The sequence below is a fragment of the Balaenoptera borealis genome (assembly GCF_965194805.1).
Source record: "Balaenoptera borealis genome assembly, chromosome: 2".
Taxonomy (NCBI): domain Eukaryota; kingdom Metazoa; phylum Chordata; class Mammalia; order Artiodactyla; family Balaenopteridae; genus Balaenoptera; species Balaenoptera borealis.
The window spans coordinates 85,327,723-85,346,320 of NC_138867.1; the positions used below are offsets into that span (position 1 = coordinate 85,327,723).

An 18,598-nucleotide genomic window follows, 5' to 3' on the forward strand; every position below is an offset into this window, starting at 1 on the left:
ATACTTAATGAATGTTTCACAGGTTTCTCTGTTTTTATTATGTAACTGTGTATGTATTATAAACTTAATAAAATGACCAACATGAAATACAAGGATTAATGAGCCCGGAGACCTCTTGATTTGATAAGAACTGGTGTTTAAAATATGCTTCTGCCAACATTTTAGGTTATTTAATTGTAAATGAGACTGTTTAGTAGTATCTCTTCCAGGGTATAAGACAGAGGGTATTTATTGACCTTACATAATGGTCAGTGATTTTGTTTACTTTCTCTGTATAATTTTGTATACTTTGGAGAGCTAGTGGGCACATTAACCCTTAAAATTATTTAGTGTGGTGGGAGTAATAAAACCTTATATACAGGATTAATTTTTTTTTTTTTTTTTTTTTTTGCTGATTTATATCCTCTGGGGGAAAATCAGCTCGTTTCCTCTAGAGAGAGCTCTGATTTCGTCACCAGCGTATCAAAATAAGTTCTTGGTTTTAAGCTTTCATCTGGAACGTTAGCCGATTCCACTGTGTACACCTGTCCTATTTCAGTTATGTTTCCTAAGGGGCAAATTTCTTGTAAAGACTGCATGTAGACCTGCAGTTCCAGTTACTGTCAGTCATATTTGTAGTGAAACTGAATTTTTTTCTAAAAGTAGAAGGATGATTTCACATAATGATAAGCCATTGGTAACTTCTCTAATTTCTACTAGTAGAAATAGAAAATGAATGCTGCCCTTTAAGGAATTTGCTATTAAAAGAACTGATATTAGAAAGAGAAACACATTTTTTTCTTCTGAACCAATTATGGATTGTCTTTCCAGGTTGGTGTGGTTAATGATTTGTTTGTAAGGTCAAGGATGATTTCAGAAAAGTCACACCCTACTTAACTCTTCTTGAAAATTATTGATGATTTAGTTTTTATGAGTTGCAAGTGGAAAAGTAAGATAATTTTAAAGTAACCTTTAATACGAGCACATAAGTATAGCTAAGCATTTTACTTTCATTGTGAATGTTGTACTTTGGCAGTTAAACCATTTTATCTCTGCTCAGTGTTCTCTTACTTGAGAGATGTTTTAGTCCTCTTTTTTTTATTATTAGAGTAATCTCTGAGACCATTGGTAGCAAAATATTTTCATTAGTCTGAATGGAACTTTTAAAAATTGCTATTTTTTGCCAAGTCCTTTTTCACTGTGTGTCTCTCCTCAAATAGCCACTGTGAGGAAACTACCTGCTTCCATTTTTTTTTTTTTTCCTTCCTGTTTTGGGAACTAGAATTAGAACCTGTAACTTCTCTACCAGTTTTCTCTGCCTGAAGTTTATCTTGCTTTTCGTAATATAACCTTTAATGATTTGTGAGATTTATTTACCAAAATTCTTGAGGGCTATATGCTCGCCTTCATATTTATAACCTTATGATTTTTGGAAGTGATATTTTGTTAATTTTTTTCATATTGCTGTTTTGTTAATGGATCTATGATGAAGCCAGAGATTTGTGGCTTTTTTGTGTGTAGGGATTTTGTGTGGGCTTGAAAATTTCCATATGGAGCTTCTATATTTTGGGGAAAATCACTCCCTTTAGGTTCCCAATGCCATTCAAGTTTACTGTTATATGTGTTAGATTTATGTATTTCCATGTCTAGTCTGTCTTCCCCTCTTGTCTGGTCTCAGGCTTCACTTTTTATATTTGCACCAGTACCTGTACAATGCTGGGACACAGTAAGACCCAAGAAATATTGTTGAATGAGTAAATGAATAATTGAATGGCTGAGTGGATACACCCAAAGAAATACTACTCGGAACTGTAAAGAAAGCCACTATGCAAGCAGAAGGACCCTTCTTCCTTTTTTTTTTAATTCATTGCCTTTCCACTGTTATATATTACTTTTGAGTAGGATGATAATACAATTAGCAAACTGGGACAGGTTTGAGAGATAAAGGGGGTGCTGTAAATAATTATGCCAGGGCACTGGCTATAAACTGAGACATATGGTCACCCGACTTTTGAAGGACATTCTTATTTTCCTGTGATGGTATCTATCACCTTGCCTGAGAAAATTTGACACACTTGCTAGTTAATGTTCGCAGACTTTTCTGTTTGTAGAAGCTTCATTTGCAGTCAGATGTTGGGTGTCTTTTGCTTAGTCACCCATGGCTTCCCTGTCCAGAGGCCTATGGGTAGCTCTTGGCCAGGCTTAATTTTTCCCTATTTTCATTGCTTACAGGATTATGTCACAGGACTTTCTGCTTGTTTCAGCTGCTTATAGCTGGAAGCGTTATGTACTCTAGCCTTTGCTCTGTTTACTTCCCTTTGTTTTTTTTGCTTTTTGTTTTTAATTAATTTTTATTGGAGTACAGTTGCTTTACATTGTTGTGTTAGTTTTACTTCCTTTTGTTTTTTATGCGGTATTTAGTCCATCTTGTAAGAATTTCACATGAGCTCTTTTCCCTTTGGCTGTTTTTGAGAGAAGATCCATTGATACTTTGCCAAAGCTTCATGTTCAGAACATTGGCCAAAATCAATTGCAAGTGCTAGAGATTTATAGATTTTAAAGTATCCTAAAAGTGTTATTTGGAGGGTATATATTTTGGGGACTTTTGAATTACAGTCTTTTAGTTCTTTCTAATGGGAGATGAGAATAAAATCCTTATTATAATTTTTACTAGGTTCCTTTATAGGAAGTCTCTTAAAGAAGCTATATTCTTATACTAGTTTCTGACCTCGTTCTTTTTATTTTAAAATTTTTTCTCTTTTTCACCATCTTTATCATCATCATCCTCTTAGCACCTGTGCATGGATAGCGTGCAATTACACACCAAACAGTAAGCCGAGTCAGAAATGAGTAAAAAATGGAACAGAGTTCCTACACCTTGGTTTCGCCCTGTGTTGCTCCCTTGGACTCTTGTTTGTATTTCTGTTTTTGGCTTGGCACTGGCATAATAGGGGTAATTAGTTACTACACTTTGTTTACTATGAAATTACGACCATTTCCTAGACTTCCACATCAGCTCTAGTGCAAGAGTTGGATAATTACTTTAAAGCTCCTCTGCTTTCAAATCCAGAATGAAGTTTTAGGTTGATTTTCCTTTTAGTATTGAAAAAATATTGGAAAATATATTTTTCCAATGCATTTAAAAGCTTGAAAAGAAGAACATATCACCAGAAACAGTACAAATTATATGAAAGTTTGAGATTTTAGACTGCTTTATAAAACTATTCTTTATTTAAAATCAGTTTTTTATTTTTTCTAATGTTCCTGTTTCTGGGTTTTCAGTCTAGATTTCTAAAAGTCTAAATGAAATCTATCTCACTTGTGATAGATGTAGCCCTGAAAAATCAAGTGGAGATATCTTTCTATATCTGGCATCCAACCATATAACCAGCAAATATTGGCTGATACATTTTTTCCTGCCTTAGAATTTTTGATTTAAAAAAATCTTATAAGGTCTGAGGAGGAAGGGTCTATGATTTAGAATGGTTTTGTATAAGACTCTCCTGTATGTGCCTTAGAATTCCAACATTTTTCACACTGGAAATAACCCTAGAGTTAGTAATTAAAACTGCCTTCCTCCAACCGTTTCACAAATGAGGCAATAGAGCTTTTAAATAAAATAACCCTCCACACATTTAAAATAGGATCCCACTTACAGAAATTAATATACATTTTTCAGGAACATGATTATTGTGTAAAAAGTTACACACCTGGGCTTATCACTAAACAGAGCCATGTGTGTATAAAGTGATGTCAGTGGGCTTTGGAACCAGACAAATTGGGGTTTGGATTTTTGCTCTGACTTTCAAATAGTATTACTTGCTTAACTACTTTAGAACGGGGGTAATATTTTCCTGATGGGACTATATAGTTAAAATTAAATGATATAAATTGCATATAGCTTTTGGCTTGTAGAAGGTGCTAAAAATTTAAAAAATGGTTTTAAAAATTTCCCTTCCCCATTAAAAATCCATTTACTTGAATAAGAAATCAATTTGAACTTTATAACAGTAGGATTGGGGAGATTCTTTGGGGGTAATTATATTAAATAAAAAATTATTGTTAGGTAACAATTTTTGTTACACTGTAATTCATTTTATGTTAAAACCAGAGGCTTCGTTGGTGAAACAGACTTAATTATCTAGGTTTCTTGGTTACCCAATTTGAAGATAGTTTGTGACAAAAAATGAAAGGGAAGGTGTCTAAACTAAATCTAAAGAAGTTTCAAAGGTCGATAATCATGTTGGTTTCTTGGAATGATAGTTCTGGGTGTGTTAGGTCCTTCCAGGGTCCCAAGCAGAGGAAGCACATACCTTTATTAATTCAGTAATAATCCATTTCCTTTGGATAAAACTCTTATGTGCTGGTTAGAAAAATAATGAAGTAACAAATCTTTTTGGGAATGAGTTGAACTGTTGCCACTTCAGGCTTTGTGCACTTACAGAGGTAAAATGAATCTATTCAACTCATTTGAGCCACCATCTGCCCCCAACAAGTTAAGCACAACAGAAAACCCACCAACCAAAGAAACCTTTACAGGTGGAAGAAACTTTGAGTTTTTTTGGTCTCAAGAAATTAACCCAGTTAATTAGGGAGGTACGAGATAAAGATAGATTTTCTTATACATTTCTCCCCAAGTAAGAGGTGAAAGGCACAGAAGAGATGTTAGAAACCGTAAGCAATGTAATAACTATAAAGAAGTGTTTTTAAGTTGTTCTCTTTTAAAAAAATGTTTTTCCATGAGCCTTTCAATCATTTGCCTCAGAGCAGTCTTAGGGAGGACTGTTGCTATTTTATGGCTGAAAAGAGTAGACATTAAAAATTAATTGCATAATAATAACATCACACATTCGTAAAGGGGTTTGCAGCATGCAAAACACGTTCACTTACTTCTCATTTGATCCACATAACAACTTTATGAGGGAGGAAGGATGGAATTGTCCTCATTTTAAAAATTGCTACTTGTGCCAGGTCAAGAGGCAGAGTTCTTAGCAAGGCAAGGTCTAGGACGTTTTCTTTTGACCCCAGTCTCAGCATTATATTTTCCATAGGATACTGCAAATCTGTTGAACACATGAATAGGATTTGGACGGTGGAACCAACATTTAAACCCCTAAGTTTTCTTGGCTCTTCATTTAGCCCTGGTAGCTACTATTAGTCTCCAGGTAGAGTTTAAGCAACAGAATACAGAGAAACAAGCATGATAAAATGTTTGAGGTTGCATTTACCTGAACAAACTCAAAATTACTTTAATTAATTAATATTGTATCCTATGTAACCTGTACCTGGTGTTAGTATCTCCTGCTTCATCATGCTTTGCAGTTAGAATTGATATAACTGCTTTATAAGTTGTGTTACTTGTTAAATTAAAGGTTTATTTTTATATTTCATGTTTAGTATCTGGAGTAGAGCAGAAAAAGTATTATGCCTGTGTTCCCTTGGGACTCATTGGAAATTGTACAGTGACATCTTCTGGGATTTAGGCTGGTGAGTTATATTTTGCTTTTTCTGTTTGTTAACCCGTTGTATGAACATAATACTATAATGTGTTTTAAGTACTATATAAACCAGATGAGTGTGAAATGTCAGTATATTATTATAAATATATATAGTGTAATTATGAAATTTTTAATAGTGAGAACTGAAATTATTATTACAAAATGCTAACGTTATTATAATTGAAATGTTTGACCTTTTGAGTAGATTTTCCTTTTTTTATTCTTGTAAGATAAAGGAGGTCTTATGGAATAATATTTTGAAATATAGTAAAGAGACAGTTGCTCTAATTTCAGGGAAATTTTAGTAAAACTGTTAATCTCCAAAGATTGGTGAAGTAATTTGCAGAAGGTTTGGTTGTGTATTATACGTAAAGAATGGCAAACAAGTAACTGAAAGGAATATCATTTTCACTTAGTCGTTTCTCAGTTTACTGCAAGTGTGACGTTCCTTTTATCACACCATGAATTTAAACTGTTAAAAATAGGCAGTGCTGTTGTTGTCTTTCTTTAGTTGTCTTTTTTCAGTGTGTCTGTGTACCTGGGCTGACACAGTTGTCCATGTGGCTCCAGGTCTTTGAAGGGGAAAAAATTTAATAATGACCTTTTTAGCATTTAAAAAATTATATTAGTGTGAGTTCATGCTTTGGTATGTTATTCTACTTGCTCAATATCTTTGTAGGTCCTGGCTTTGAATCACGTAGAGTGGTTATAATGTTTTGAAAAAGCAGTTTCATAGTAAGTGATCTCCAAATTAGCAGTCAGCAGTAGAATAATTCAAAAGAATGATGGGGGAAAAACAAACACTGTTGTTTCATTTAATAGATATAACCTGTCAAATTTATCAAATGTAATTTAAGACATTGAAAAATGGAAGCATAACTAAAGTTTTCAGTTTTGAGGAAGAGAGCAAAAAGTTTGAGAACTATAGGTACAAAGTACTTTTAGAGGATATTGAATAAGAAATGATGTGGCTGGGTCATTAACTCATTCAATTGAAATAAAGCACAAAACAAGGAACAATGAGTAGAAGCTACAGAAATGTGTGTGTATGTATGTCTCTCTCCATACAGTATACATATATGTGTACATATGTATGTATGCATAGTTAAAGATGTACTTATATATGTAAATAAAAAACCATTCTAGCAGAGCTGCAAAAGGGGAAATGAACCAACTTGAGAGGTGGTGAGTTACCTGTCATTGAAGGTGTTCAAGCATAGACTGGACAACCATTAAGATTCCTTTGGATTCTGGGATTAAACAGTATCAGAAGGATTTTTTTTTTGGCCACACTGCATGGTATGTGGGATAGTAGTTCCCTGACCAGGGATTGAACCCTTGCCCCCTGCACTGGAAGCATGGAGTCTTAACCACTGGACTGCCAAGGAAGTCCACAGAAGGATTTTAAAGAATTTTAAAATTTGGAGGACCATCAAAAACTTGGTGTGACAGGCTTATTTTTAAAGTCAGGTTTATTGAAGTATAATTTATATACAGTAAAATTCACCCTTTTAAGGTGTATAGTTTGATGACTTTTGACAAATGTAGCCGTTTGTGTAGTGTCAATGTATAGAATATTTTCATCCCCCCCAAATTCCCTTGTGCCCCTTTGTAGTATGCCCTCTCCTCCCAGCCTCAGCCCTTGGCAGCCATCGATTGATTTCTGTCCCAGCAGTTTTACCTTTTCCAGAATGTCATATAAATGGAATCACAGAGTATATAACATTTTCTGTCTGCTTCTTTCACTTAGTGTAATCCTGGTTTGTTCCTTTTCATTGCTGAGTGGTATTCCATTTTATACATGCACCACAGTCTCTTTGTCTGTTACCCTGTTGGTGGATGTTTGGATTGTTTCCAGTTTTTTTTGTGGTTATGAATGAAACTGTCATAAACATTCATGTTCAGGTCTTTGTGTGAACATATATTTTCAGTTTTCTTAGGTAAATACCTACAGGTAAGGTGGGTGGGTTGTTTAATAAGCATTTATTTAACTTTATAAGAAATTGCCCAACTGTGATCCAAAGCAGCTGTACCTGACAGAGGCTTCTAAGAAGCTAAAATAACTATAACTATACCAAAGTATGTGCAGATGAAGAAGCCCAATTCTCATTCAGTGCATTAATTTATTTATATTTTATATCCAGTTTTAACAAGTTTGATTAGCAGATGTTTTTTAAGCACAGCAGTGGATTAGAAACAGTAAATTAGAAGGCCTTAGGGATAGGTTGTTAGCAGTCGGAAGCAGCCAAAAACGATATTCACTAATGTGACTATAATTACTGATTAAGGAAAAGAAGGCAGGAACTTACAGGAGTGAAATTCTTCTATCTGTTAAGTTCTATGTCTGTAAGACAAGTTCCCAAACATGTCTGCATATTAGAATCACCTGCGGTATCTTTTAAAAATGTCAGAGCCCAGGCTACGCCCCAGATGATTTAAGTCACAGATCTGGGATAGAGCACAGACATCATTTATTGAAGCTCCTTGGATGTGTCAGTGTGTAGACAGCTTTGGGAACCATGTGCTAGAGGCACAGCATGATGACATTGAAGGAGAACTGGACTTGAAGCCAGGAGACCTGGAACTGCACACCTGGCTCGGGGTAGGCCCTTGCCTTCACGGCTTACAAGTCCTCTTCTCTGTAATCGGAGGTTCTGGGAAAGTGAACTCCTAGATGACTCTGGCACTAAAATTAGATGGTTCTAGATATCACTGGACTGATAATGGTCATGCTTAGGAAGGACTCCATTTCCCAAGGAATGACTCTGTTCTGAATGGTTCGTTTCAGGTACCTCTTGAAAAGGATTTTGTTCACATGGTATTTTTGTTCTGTATATTTAGACAGTTATGTTACATCTGTTTTGTCTTAAATTTTGTTGCTATGTGTTGCTAAAAACGGTTCAAGCATACTGGAGCAGTTTTTTGATTACAGAGGGTGACTTACTTTGATAAGCCTGATTAAAAAAAAAACCACTTCCAGAATGCAGTACTTCTCAAAAGAATTCTTTGTATAGTAGTTGTGAAACTTATCAGCTATTTTCAGAGCTGGTCTAAGGAGCTGAGGCATCTATGTTATATTTTCAAAATGTTGCTCCTGGTGCCCAATGTATAGGAAATTTGGCCTCTTGGAGGGGGTTCAGAGCTGAGTAGATTCCACATGGTCACGGTCTTTTGAATGTGCTGGTCTTGATGCATCAGGTTCCCCTACATGTGTGTTGTGGTTTGGACTTTTTGCTTTAGTTTCAGCTAAACTTCACAATTGCATGCTGTACCCAGTGTTTTTAAAATGTACACTGTGTACATTTTCCTGGTAAATATTAAAGTGTTTCCTTGTTTAGCGTTGTCTAGTTTGGAGTCCTCATATATTTCAAAGAAACAGAGTGGTGCCTGTGAACATTGCCAGGTCTTCCCTGTGCTGTATAAATATACTTGAGTGCCACTGTTGCTGATTGGATTGTGAGGGACTTTGATATTGAAGACCCTTAGGTGTCATTTAAAAAAATTACAGTTGTTTCTGGTACTTGTTTATGAAACTCAGTTATAAAAGCAGTGTTCAGCTACAAGTTGACTTTTTTATGCTTGTTGCATTTTCTGTTCTAGACTCTATTCCACAGAATATTGCTGCTTCTGGTATCATATTTTCTGTTTCCAGTTTTTATTTTTGCTCTAAACTGCATATGAAAGGCATTAATGGAAACAGTAAGGGTCTCTGTTGCTGGTCTCCAATTTGTAGTGCTCTGCGGTGCAGAAGTTAGCAGTGGGCCTGATTTCTCGGTTCACATTTATTCTTAAGGATGCAGTGGGTGTGGTGCCTGTTGCACGTATACCTGCAATATTTACAGAGAGTGCTTTGTAATTGTTTATCTTGGCAGTATGTTTTTTTGATACAAGTTTTATTTTAGAATATAAAACAAAATGCTTAGTCATGAATATTGTTAAAAATAACAAACCCATAAGCAGAGTTTTCATGGTAAAATACAAAGAATATACTGCTGGGCTTCCCTGGTGGCGCAGTGGTTGAGAATCCGCCTGCCAATGCAGGGGACACGGGTTCGAGCCCTGGTCTGGGAAGATCCCACATGCCGCGGAGCGGCTGGGCCCGTGAGCCACAACTACTGAGCCTGCGCGTCTGGAGCCTGTGCCCCGTAGTGGGAGGGGCCGCGATAGTGAGAGGCCCGCGCACCGCGATGAAGAGTGGCCCCCGCTCGCCACAACTGGAGAAAGCCCTCGCACAGAAACGAAGACCCAACACAGCCATAAATAAATAAATAAATAAATAAATAAAAGTTACTTAAAAAAAAAAATAGAAAGAATATACTGCTAACACAGGCTACACCCGACGTAGTCACGGTAGCCGAGTTCCCTGATGAATGCCTTAAATAAGAAATTTTGCAGTGAAAATTATTGGACATTCATATATGCTGACTTTGAGACCTTTCAGTCTTTATTGTCTTTCACGTCACCCCCATCTTTTTAGAGGGTACTTCCCCCTCTTCTGATGGGACAGTACCTACACTACTTCTGCCCATTAAAAAGATAAGTAAACGTTGATTGTGTAACTGCTCTCGGGATCTTGCTCCAATATTTAAATCTACTCAGGAAATTTTCGGCAATTTAATAGCATAAAAAGTTTTGTTTTCGGTCGCATCGAGGAATGGAAGGTTATGCTGCTTAGCACTCTTTCCAGCTAAAAATGAAATACTTACTTGCCAATCAGCTAGCCTCCACATAGCTTTCTTAGTGCCCCACAGTAGATGTTCTTTAGAGAGGCAAAATATAAGTAAAAAGGATCATTTTTTAAAATCTATGCAATTTGCTGAGTCCTGGTTGAACCATTCATATTCCTACATGAGTGTCAAGATCTGAAGATATTCCTGTATATAGGACAGTATGCTACAGAGACCACGAAACCACCTCAAAGAGCTGCTAGTTCTGAGAATATGCAATTGTTTGGAGCAGGAGTCCTGAGGTTTTATAACTAAAAACTGCAGTTTTCCAGCCCTGAGAATTACTCATCAGAGGTTCAGCAGGCAGCAGCTATTATGTATGTAATACCTAAAATGAGCTTTTTCATGTTCCAGTACAGCAGGACTCTCATTCAGAAGTGTTACATAGAGTATTGATCCTTAGTTCCTAGGTTAAAAATTTTTGTTAGAGGATATTAGAAATGCTTATTTCTTTAACTTTCTGGTTAAGTAGTGTTTTCTACAGGGAGTGTGTTGTTTGCATTAGTAAAGTGTAGTAGGTTTCTTACATATGGTAAGTTTTCTTAAAGTATGGTAGGCTGCTTGGTTGAAATTTCCAGAGTTCTTAAACTACATTTTCTGCTGAACAATCTAGGTTAAATCATTGTCTATCAGGTTAGATGTCTGAAGATCCTGTTGGATAGTTTTGCCCAAGCCAGGTGATATTTTTTATGGTGTTTTGGCTGCTGGAAACTTAACCAGTCATAGTTACTCATCTAACAGAAGTGTCTTTTTCTTGTCACATCAAATCTTGACCTTTATACATTGTCTCACTCACTTTCTTCACTTTTCTAATTTTCCAGGTACTTATTTTTAAGCTGGTGTATAATTTCTGGCTTTTTCTCTCAAATTTTTGTATCCTGCCATTCATTATCCTCAACCCCTAGAGATTCTAAGTATTCCTCTTGGACTGCCTTGATGGAGCAGGATTGACTTAGTGAGGGAGCAAACTTCTGATGATTGCGTTGACCAGAGAAGGCTGTGCCCACTCTTCTTTACTGTGACTTTGCACACTGTTAGCTTGCTTAGCAATTTTTATACTAAGGGGCAAATAAGATGACTTCCAGCTTAGCCTCTTTTTGAATTATCACCCAATTCAGAACGGGTGAAGTGTGAATTCATGAATTTTAGGAAGTTTATAATGTACCAGTGACTGGTGGAAATCCATGGACTGTCATGGACTGCCAGATTTGGAAGAAACCTAGACCGGTGTGTCACTTAATGTGGACTGATTGCTTGAGTGTCACCACCTAGGTAACTCTCCTTGGGTGGTCTCCATCTCCTCCACAGCCCTGATTATTTAGGTTTCACTGACCCTCCTCTCCTTCTCTTTCAGAATGAAGTATCAGAGAAACACTTCCCGCCTGTAGCTGCCTGTCAGGTTAGGTATGTTGGAGGCCTTGGATCTGTCCTCTTGTGCTCTTTCTGGACTGCAGAATTAATGGGAAAGGAAGGATTAATTTGTCATTTGGCTTAGAGTAAACATTTGTTTGTTCAGCATAAAATCTGATGAGGTTTCATATGGCCCTCTAAAGTTTATTAGATGAGAAATCTTCAGGTTTTTGCATGCATATCAAAGTATGCATGGTGGTCACCTCCTATTCCCATCTTCTCAACAGAGAAATAAATTATGCAATTAAATATAAATTTATTTTTACATTAATAAAATAGAATAAAGCCAATTAATTTAAATCTAGAAGTGTTGAGGGACTAAGGTATTTTGGTTAAATTAAAATTGGAAATAGTCTAAGATTTAGAGTAAAACATAAGTAATAAGCAAAACTATATGGATCCCTTTGACATTTACTTTATCTCAGGAATCATTCTTGATATTAGTTTTCAGTTGTACTAGAGATGTGTGGACCATAGTGAGGACAGGATGGCATCTGGTAACTTCTTCATAGTCTTGGTTTATTTATTTTCTAATGAGGGAAAAGAAAATACAGCATGCAAATGAAGGAATAAGGTTGGGACTTTTTTTTTTTTAGCTTTCTGATTGCTTAGATTTTGAATGAATATCCAAATTTTAGAAAATGATTCAATTAGGAAAAGGTTATTTGTTTTACAAAGGGATTCGTGAGAGTTATTTAATATAATAGCCTAATTCAATAAATATTTAATCTTAAAATCACATTTTTTTTGACATGTTATCAGTTGACATCGTTTTAATTAGTGATCTGAGACATTTAAAACTGTGCTACCTACTTCTAATTGAAGATCAAGTAGAAGTAAAGTTTATCAGAAGTGACATTGTCACTCAGTTTCCCTTGGATTTTATTTTCCAAAATTCGATTTATCTACAAGTTTCTAGGAACCTGGCCATTGTTTGTGGTACTTCTGGTTGCTGGGGTTTTCCAAATTATGTAATGTGATCATTGTGATGAATAAATAATATTAGTATTCATTGTGAATTGTTCTGCCATTTACCAAACTATTCAAAAGTGCACTGTCTTAGGTGTTGCAGAATAAAATAACTGTCAAATCTGTGGTATATTTTAGGATTAAATAGTCAAATAACATTTGATTTTGATATATGTTTAATATTAAAAATGGCCTGATTTACTGGATTTAGGATTAACTTTTAAATTACAAAATGGTTTTCTTTAAATAATTGATTGGAGATATGGAATAAGGAACATTTACAAGGTTTGTGGGAACCTTCCCTTAAGACTCCTCCATACCTTAAAAATTTGTTTAGGTCTAAATTGGATTCTTTGGAGAAATTGATCAGCTTTTATCTTTTATTGTATGCCCCTTAAACACAGTTGAAGGGTTAATTTTAAACTTAATTTTTATGTTGGAAATATTGTGTGGATTCTTGTGAAATTGTGTAGGATTATTTTTATTTGCTTCGTTATGTTGAGCTCTGTATTTGATTTGCTGAATAATCGCATCAAGGAATAAACTTTGTGTGAGTGAATGGAGCGCTGCATTTAGAGAAGTATTGCTGTTGTTTTCTGTTAACGCTTCTTCATATGAACCTTTCAGTAGTCCTTCAGACTTTAATTTAACCTGCCTTTGAGTTCTTGAAGGCAGAGAAGTAGTAGTCATTTCATGCTCGCTGTGGAACATGTAATAGACATAGATAAAAATCTGTCAGATGTACATTGGCTGTTTTTCAGGCCGGTGTTAACTTCATGCTCCCTGAGCCTTCTCAAACCACCCAGCTTGGCCCGAGGTTCTGAGCGTTACACTCTTCTAATCTGAGTCTGTCTGCTTTTAGGAGTGTGCAGACTGGTGCCTAAAATGGAAGTAGATGTTAATGGAGAGTCCAGAAGTACCCTGACCACCCTGCCCTTGCCCGCGGCCGAGGTGAGCTCCCCGGGAAAGGCAGAGGTGGAGAAGCCCCGCTGTTCCAGCACTCCGTGCTCGCCGATGCGCCGGACTGTGTCAGGCTACCAGATCCTCCACATGGACTCTAATTATTTGGTTGGCTTCGCGACTGGTGAGGAGCTCCTGAAGTTAGCCCAGAAGTGCACCGGAGGTGAGGAGAGTAAGGGGGAAGCCATGCCTTCCTTGCGCGCCAAGCAGCTGGATGCAGGACTTGCTCGTTCCTCTCGTTTGTATAAAACCAGAAGTAGGTACTACCAGCCGTACGAGATTCCAGCTGTCAATGGCAGGAGGCGAAGGCGGATGCCCAGCTCAGGAGACAAGTGCACTAAATCTTTACCTTATGAACCTTATAAGGCCCTCCATGGGCCTCTGCCTCTCTGTCTTCTTAAAGGTAAGAGGGCTCACTCCAAATCTCTGGACTACCTCAATCTAGATAAAATGAACATCAAGGAGCCAGCTGACACAGAAGTGCTACAGTACCAGCTTCAACACCTAACCCTCAGAGGGGACCGTGTGTTTGCTAGGAATAATACATGAGTGACTTGCAGGGGATGTAAACCAGTTTAGGTCAGCCTACACTTGGCTTGAAAATTCCACTGTTGTACTCTGTACAGGACTCTTTACATTATAGATGGTTAAATCAGCTAAGTGTTCCTGGAACATAAAAATTGGATCAAATTTTGAATACAGGAATGAAATCACAGGTACTTAAGGTGAAATCATTCTAGAGCACGCAACTGCAAGGAAAACAGAATGTTGACCATTAGTTTGTATCGCTTTTTAGCTGGGAAGAAAAAGGCTTTGGTACAGTAATATCGTCTTTAAAATTCTGATATTCAAATTGGGAATGTTATCTGCTTGGTTGTTGCTGACTTGGTATGATTCATTAGAAATTTATATCTTAAGTACTCAAGTACTTCTTTAATCTCTGTACTTTACTATAAAATATATGTAATGATTTGTTTTATGAAATTTAGAACTTGAACATTGCTAAATTGGACCACGTTTTATTTTTAAATATTGAGTTTAAATATTTTATAACTGGTTTTGCACTGAAAAAAATTAACATTTCAAATTGACAAGAGAATAATCTTTCTTCACTTGCTTCAATAATATTATTGAGCAATGAATTTTTTATTTCCGCATGGAAAGTTATTGATCTCTATGGCTGTAAAATATTTCTTTATAGCGTTATTAAAGTGTGTCTTAATAAAATTAAATTTGGGATACAAAGTATTTATTTTACAGTGGGTGGGGGGAAACTTTACAGGAAAGTTTCCAATATGAAGTTTTCATAAGTTGAAAAAGTTTCCTTAGTGCTTATTTTCTAATTTAAGAATCATCTGGAACTTTAAAATGGAAAGGATTCTTTAAATTGTGGATTATAGGCATAATACTGATTGCATCTGAATGTTCTGTAAGTGAATGGAACTCTAATAGAGGAACTCATGATTTCTACTCTCAAATGCTTAAACTAAATATGAAGTGATACCATTCAGCATGGCATCGGGTCATTTCAGTTTTAGTTCTGTGTAGCACAGGCACTCATTGAAATTCCACTTTCTAGGATTAGTGCAGGAGCCTAAAGTGCTTCTGCAGTTTTAATGGGTTAATCCTGGATTACTTAACAATTTATGTCAATTGCACTGGTTTAATTTGTTGCTAAAGAAATAATGCCCTGGCTTTAGTAACAAATACAGCTCAACTATTCTTGAATATATTTTGAAAAAAAAATGTATGTAATGTACCTTTTGTAAAAGTTTCTATTTCTTTTTTTCTTTTTTGACTCTTGAAGGTGCAATTTATTACTGAATTGGCATTTCTGGCAGCATAGACCTCCTTATTTTAAATTTTATTTGGGGGGCTGTGAGTTTCTAAGGTGTTAGTAATCTTGCTTATAAAATAAGAACACCTTTTAATTAAATGAGTGGGTCATTCCTGGTGCAGTTGTGACTTTTCTTTGGCCAGAATGAATGACAAACTCTGTTTAGAGCAGAGTAAGTATTAGAAAACCCTAGGAACTCTTAATCAACATTTATTATACTTCCACTGAGGCAAATCATGTGAAAGAGCCTCAGGGAAGTTGGCCCATATCTTACTGAGTTGATCAGATTTCTTGATGGGCTGGAAATTTTCAGCTATTGTACATTTTAAAGTAAATTGCACCTTTGTAACATATTGTATTGACGAATGATCACTAAGATTAACTATATCTATACAGTCATTAGTTTGACAAGAAATAGAATCCTGTCAGATGCCAAAGAGTTGGGATTTTTACGTTTAATGATTAAACACCATTATTTATTGATGACTTACCCTGTGGAACTGTATTATTTCTAACTATGAAATAAAAGGGTGATATAAACACACATTGTTGTGTTGTGCTTTAAAGAGGTCCATCATCAACAGGCCAGTTACTGTTCAAGGATTCACCGAAGCACTTATTTTTAGATTCCATTTTTGTTAAAATAAAATAATAATTTCACATTTGGTGCTCGTTCACATTTCAAGGTAAAGGATGTATTCATGGCAATGGTATGTGTTGAGTCACACAACTGTGTGACTGTGAGATCTGTCTCTGCCCATGTGCCTACATAATTTCTTAAGCTAAATAAAAATATGTAGCTGTTTCATTTTGTTTTTAAAGACAGGTGTGAAACTCTGCAGCAAAAATGAGGGGAGGTTAAAAGTTTGAGATATATTTTCTATTATGTGATTAGTAAATATATATAATTTAAAGTTTGGTGTCCTAGAAAGAAAGTTTCGAAACTCAAGGTCAGTGGTTTTCAGAATGTGTTTGCAGAGCCCCTTCACAAGCTCAGTCTTGCTTTCCCTACACTTTGTGCATATGCTCCAGTAGTAGGTAGTAGTATCCTATCAAGAAAAAAGGTTAGGGAGGATCTCTAAGCTGGGGGGAAAAAAAATCACATTTTCTTTAGCCTTTTAATATGGTTTCTATTTTTAAATTCTTTTTCCCTCCATTTTCATTCAATTTGATATTCTGTACTAAACAGGGCATACTTTTGTCCATCATATACCTGCTGATATTATCTTAAAATACATTGCAGTATCACATAACTTTTAATTATTTTTTTTTTGGCAAAAATACCATGTTTTAGAGGCTCAGCTGATGCATTAATGTAGTAATAGAGTTCAGTCCTTGCCTCAGTCTCAGGTGAGCTTCTTTTGCTCTTCGACTTTTGCTGCATTTGTACTTCTGGTTCCAGGGCTCCCAGCGTCGGCAGTCAGGGAAGAAAAGACTATGGGGACGGATTAAAATGTAAACCTGTTCAGAACCCCCATGTCTTCCTGCCTCTGGCTCAGCTAGGCTACTGTTGAGACCCATTGAGTCCTCTCCATCGCCCCGTGTGCCCTTTAATGCCCAAGTGTGGCTCGCTGTGTCTTTTCCTTCCCTGAGATATTTATTTAAATGATTTCAATATTTGAGGTGTGGGAGCTTTTAGAAGATTCTAAGTGAACTTTTAAAGGCAAATCGGCCTTTCACTGAAGAAAATATTACTTGAGATCTTGGGAAAAGCAACCTATGTTTACTAATTTTCTCATTCTAACATACTTTTGTCTTGGAAGGGCTTTTATTCCATTATAGCCGTTAAAATTTTTTTAAGGGAACTTTGAAATGACTGTGGCCTAAGTGGTTTGTTCTCAGACATGGAAGGGAGGAGACAAGACTGTCAAGCATAAATGGCGTAAATGCTCTAGAAGAGTTGGAGTGGAGAGAGAGCAAGGATGTACGTCACTGTAATGCAGAGAGGACAGCAAGTATTAAGTAGAATTGCCTTTTTAAACAATGTAATTGAATTAGGGTAATGGAAATGAATGAGGAAGATTGCCTTGGAAATATAATAAATATGATTATAAAGCTAGAAGTGGAGGTTGTCAGCCCTTAAGGATGCACCTTCTACTTTGTAGTGTGTTTTAGAATTATGAAATGGTTCTTGTGATGCACTACATTAGAAAAAAATTAAGGATTTTTCTGGCTGACGAGAACACTACTAGAAACAAAATAAGAATGGGTTTGATTTGTTATTTTGAGTTTGCTGGGCTCACAGGTCACTTCTTTAGTTGGGGGGAAAATGTTGAATTTGTATTCTCGCCATGGTAAAATGACTTTGTGTCAGGTTTTGTTAAATTATTTCAGAGGAAAGATCTGAAACCAGATCTCCTAAATGTTGTCACCCCGATCTTGGGGTTGTCTTTGATGTACAGATTTATCGGAGAGCACAGGATGAGAAAAGGGAACTCTTTAAACAGAAGAACGCAACATCTACTGGAATGAAAGAGTTGCTGCACAGACAGTGGAATCCTTAAGTGATCCTGGCTGGGGTTGCTTCTGGAATAGAGAGCTTCGATGCTTTTGATTTTGTGGAAAAGTTTAGCGGCACTTTAAAAGTTGCTACCGAATGCTCGAGAAAGGGTTCTAACTGTGTGCCGGTGCAAAGAGGGAGGGGAACACTGGGTCCATGATGTTGACCTTTAAGTCTAATTCACCAGGAAGAGTATTCTTCACCAAACTTTTACGTAAAAGGATTATACATGGAAATATATATTTGGAAGACCTTGAACCCTCCGTGCCTGGTCTAATGCTTCAGTTAGGGAAAGGAACTTAGGCAGTAAGAAGTTCTTGAACTTAATGAAATTCAGATTTTGGCTCAGGGTTTAGAGTTGAGGTGGCAAATATACCACCTCATGCATACCACCATGCATGTGGCAGACATCACTAATCCATTATTAGTATCAGTGTACATTCTCTCGCTGAGTCCAAATGTGACCTTACTATCTTTCTTAACCCAGCACTTTAGGCAGCTGCTAGTGAATTGATCAACATTACAGTGGAGATAAAACCTGTTTGCCCACCACACCGTCTGCAATGGGTTACAGTGTGAATTTAAAAATGGTCTGAATGTTTTTGAGGAGACCATTCTGGGCCCAGTCTTCTAACCAGACAACAGAGGAGAATTCATAAGGTGCCTACTGAGAATATGCAGGCATTCTGGGGACAAAAGAGATTAAGATGGATTTCAC

General features: G+C 36.4%; 1 protein-coding gene across 8 annotated transcripts in view; it reads left to right on the plus strand.

The window, feature by feature from the left end:
- Nucleotides 1-15,924, plus strand: part of MACIR (macrophage immunometabolism regulator) — a 33,649-nt gene extending 17,725 nt beyond the window's left edge. For 5 of the 8 annotated variants that reach the window (XM_082378498.1, XM_082378499.1, XM_082378502.1 and 2 more), the window contains exons 2-4: nt 5,377-5,466; nt 11,559-11,608; nt 13,446-15,924. In XM_082378498.1, coding sequence (XP_082234624.1) covers nt 13,469-14,092 — 624 coding nt within the window. In that variant the 5' untranslated portion in view covers nt 5,377-5,466; nt 11,559-11,608; nt 13,446-13,468 and the 3' untranslated portion in view covers nt 14,093-15,924. Of the gene's footprint in view, nt 1-5,376; nt 5,467-11,558; nt 11,615-13,445 lie in introns of those variants that run through there. The other 3 variants (XR_014240876.1, XR_014240877.1, XM_082378503.1) reach the window with 2 other exon arrangements.
- The last annotated feature ends 2,674 nt before the right edge of the window (nt 15,925-18,598 follow it).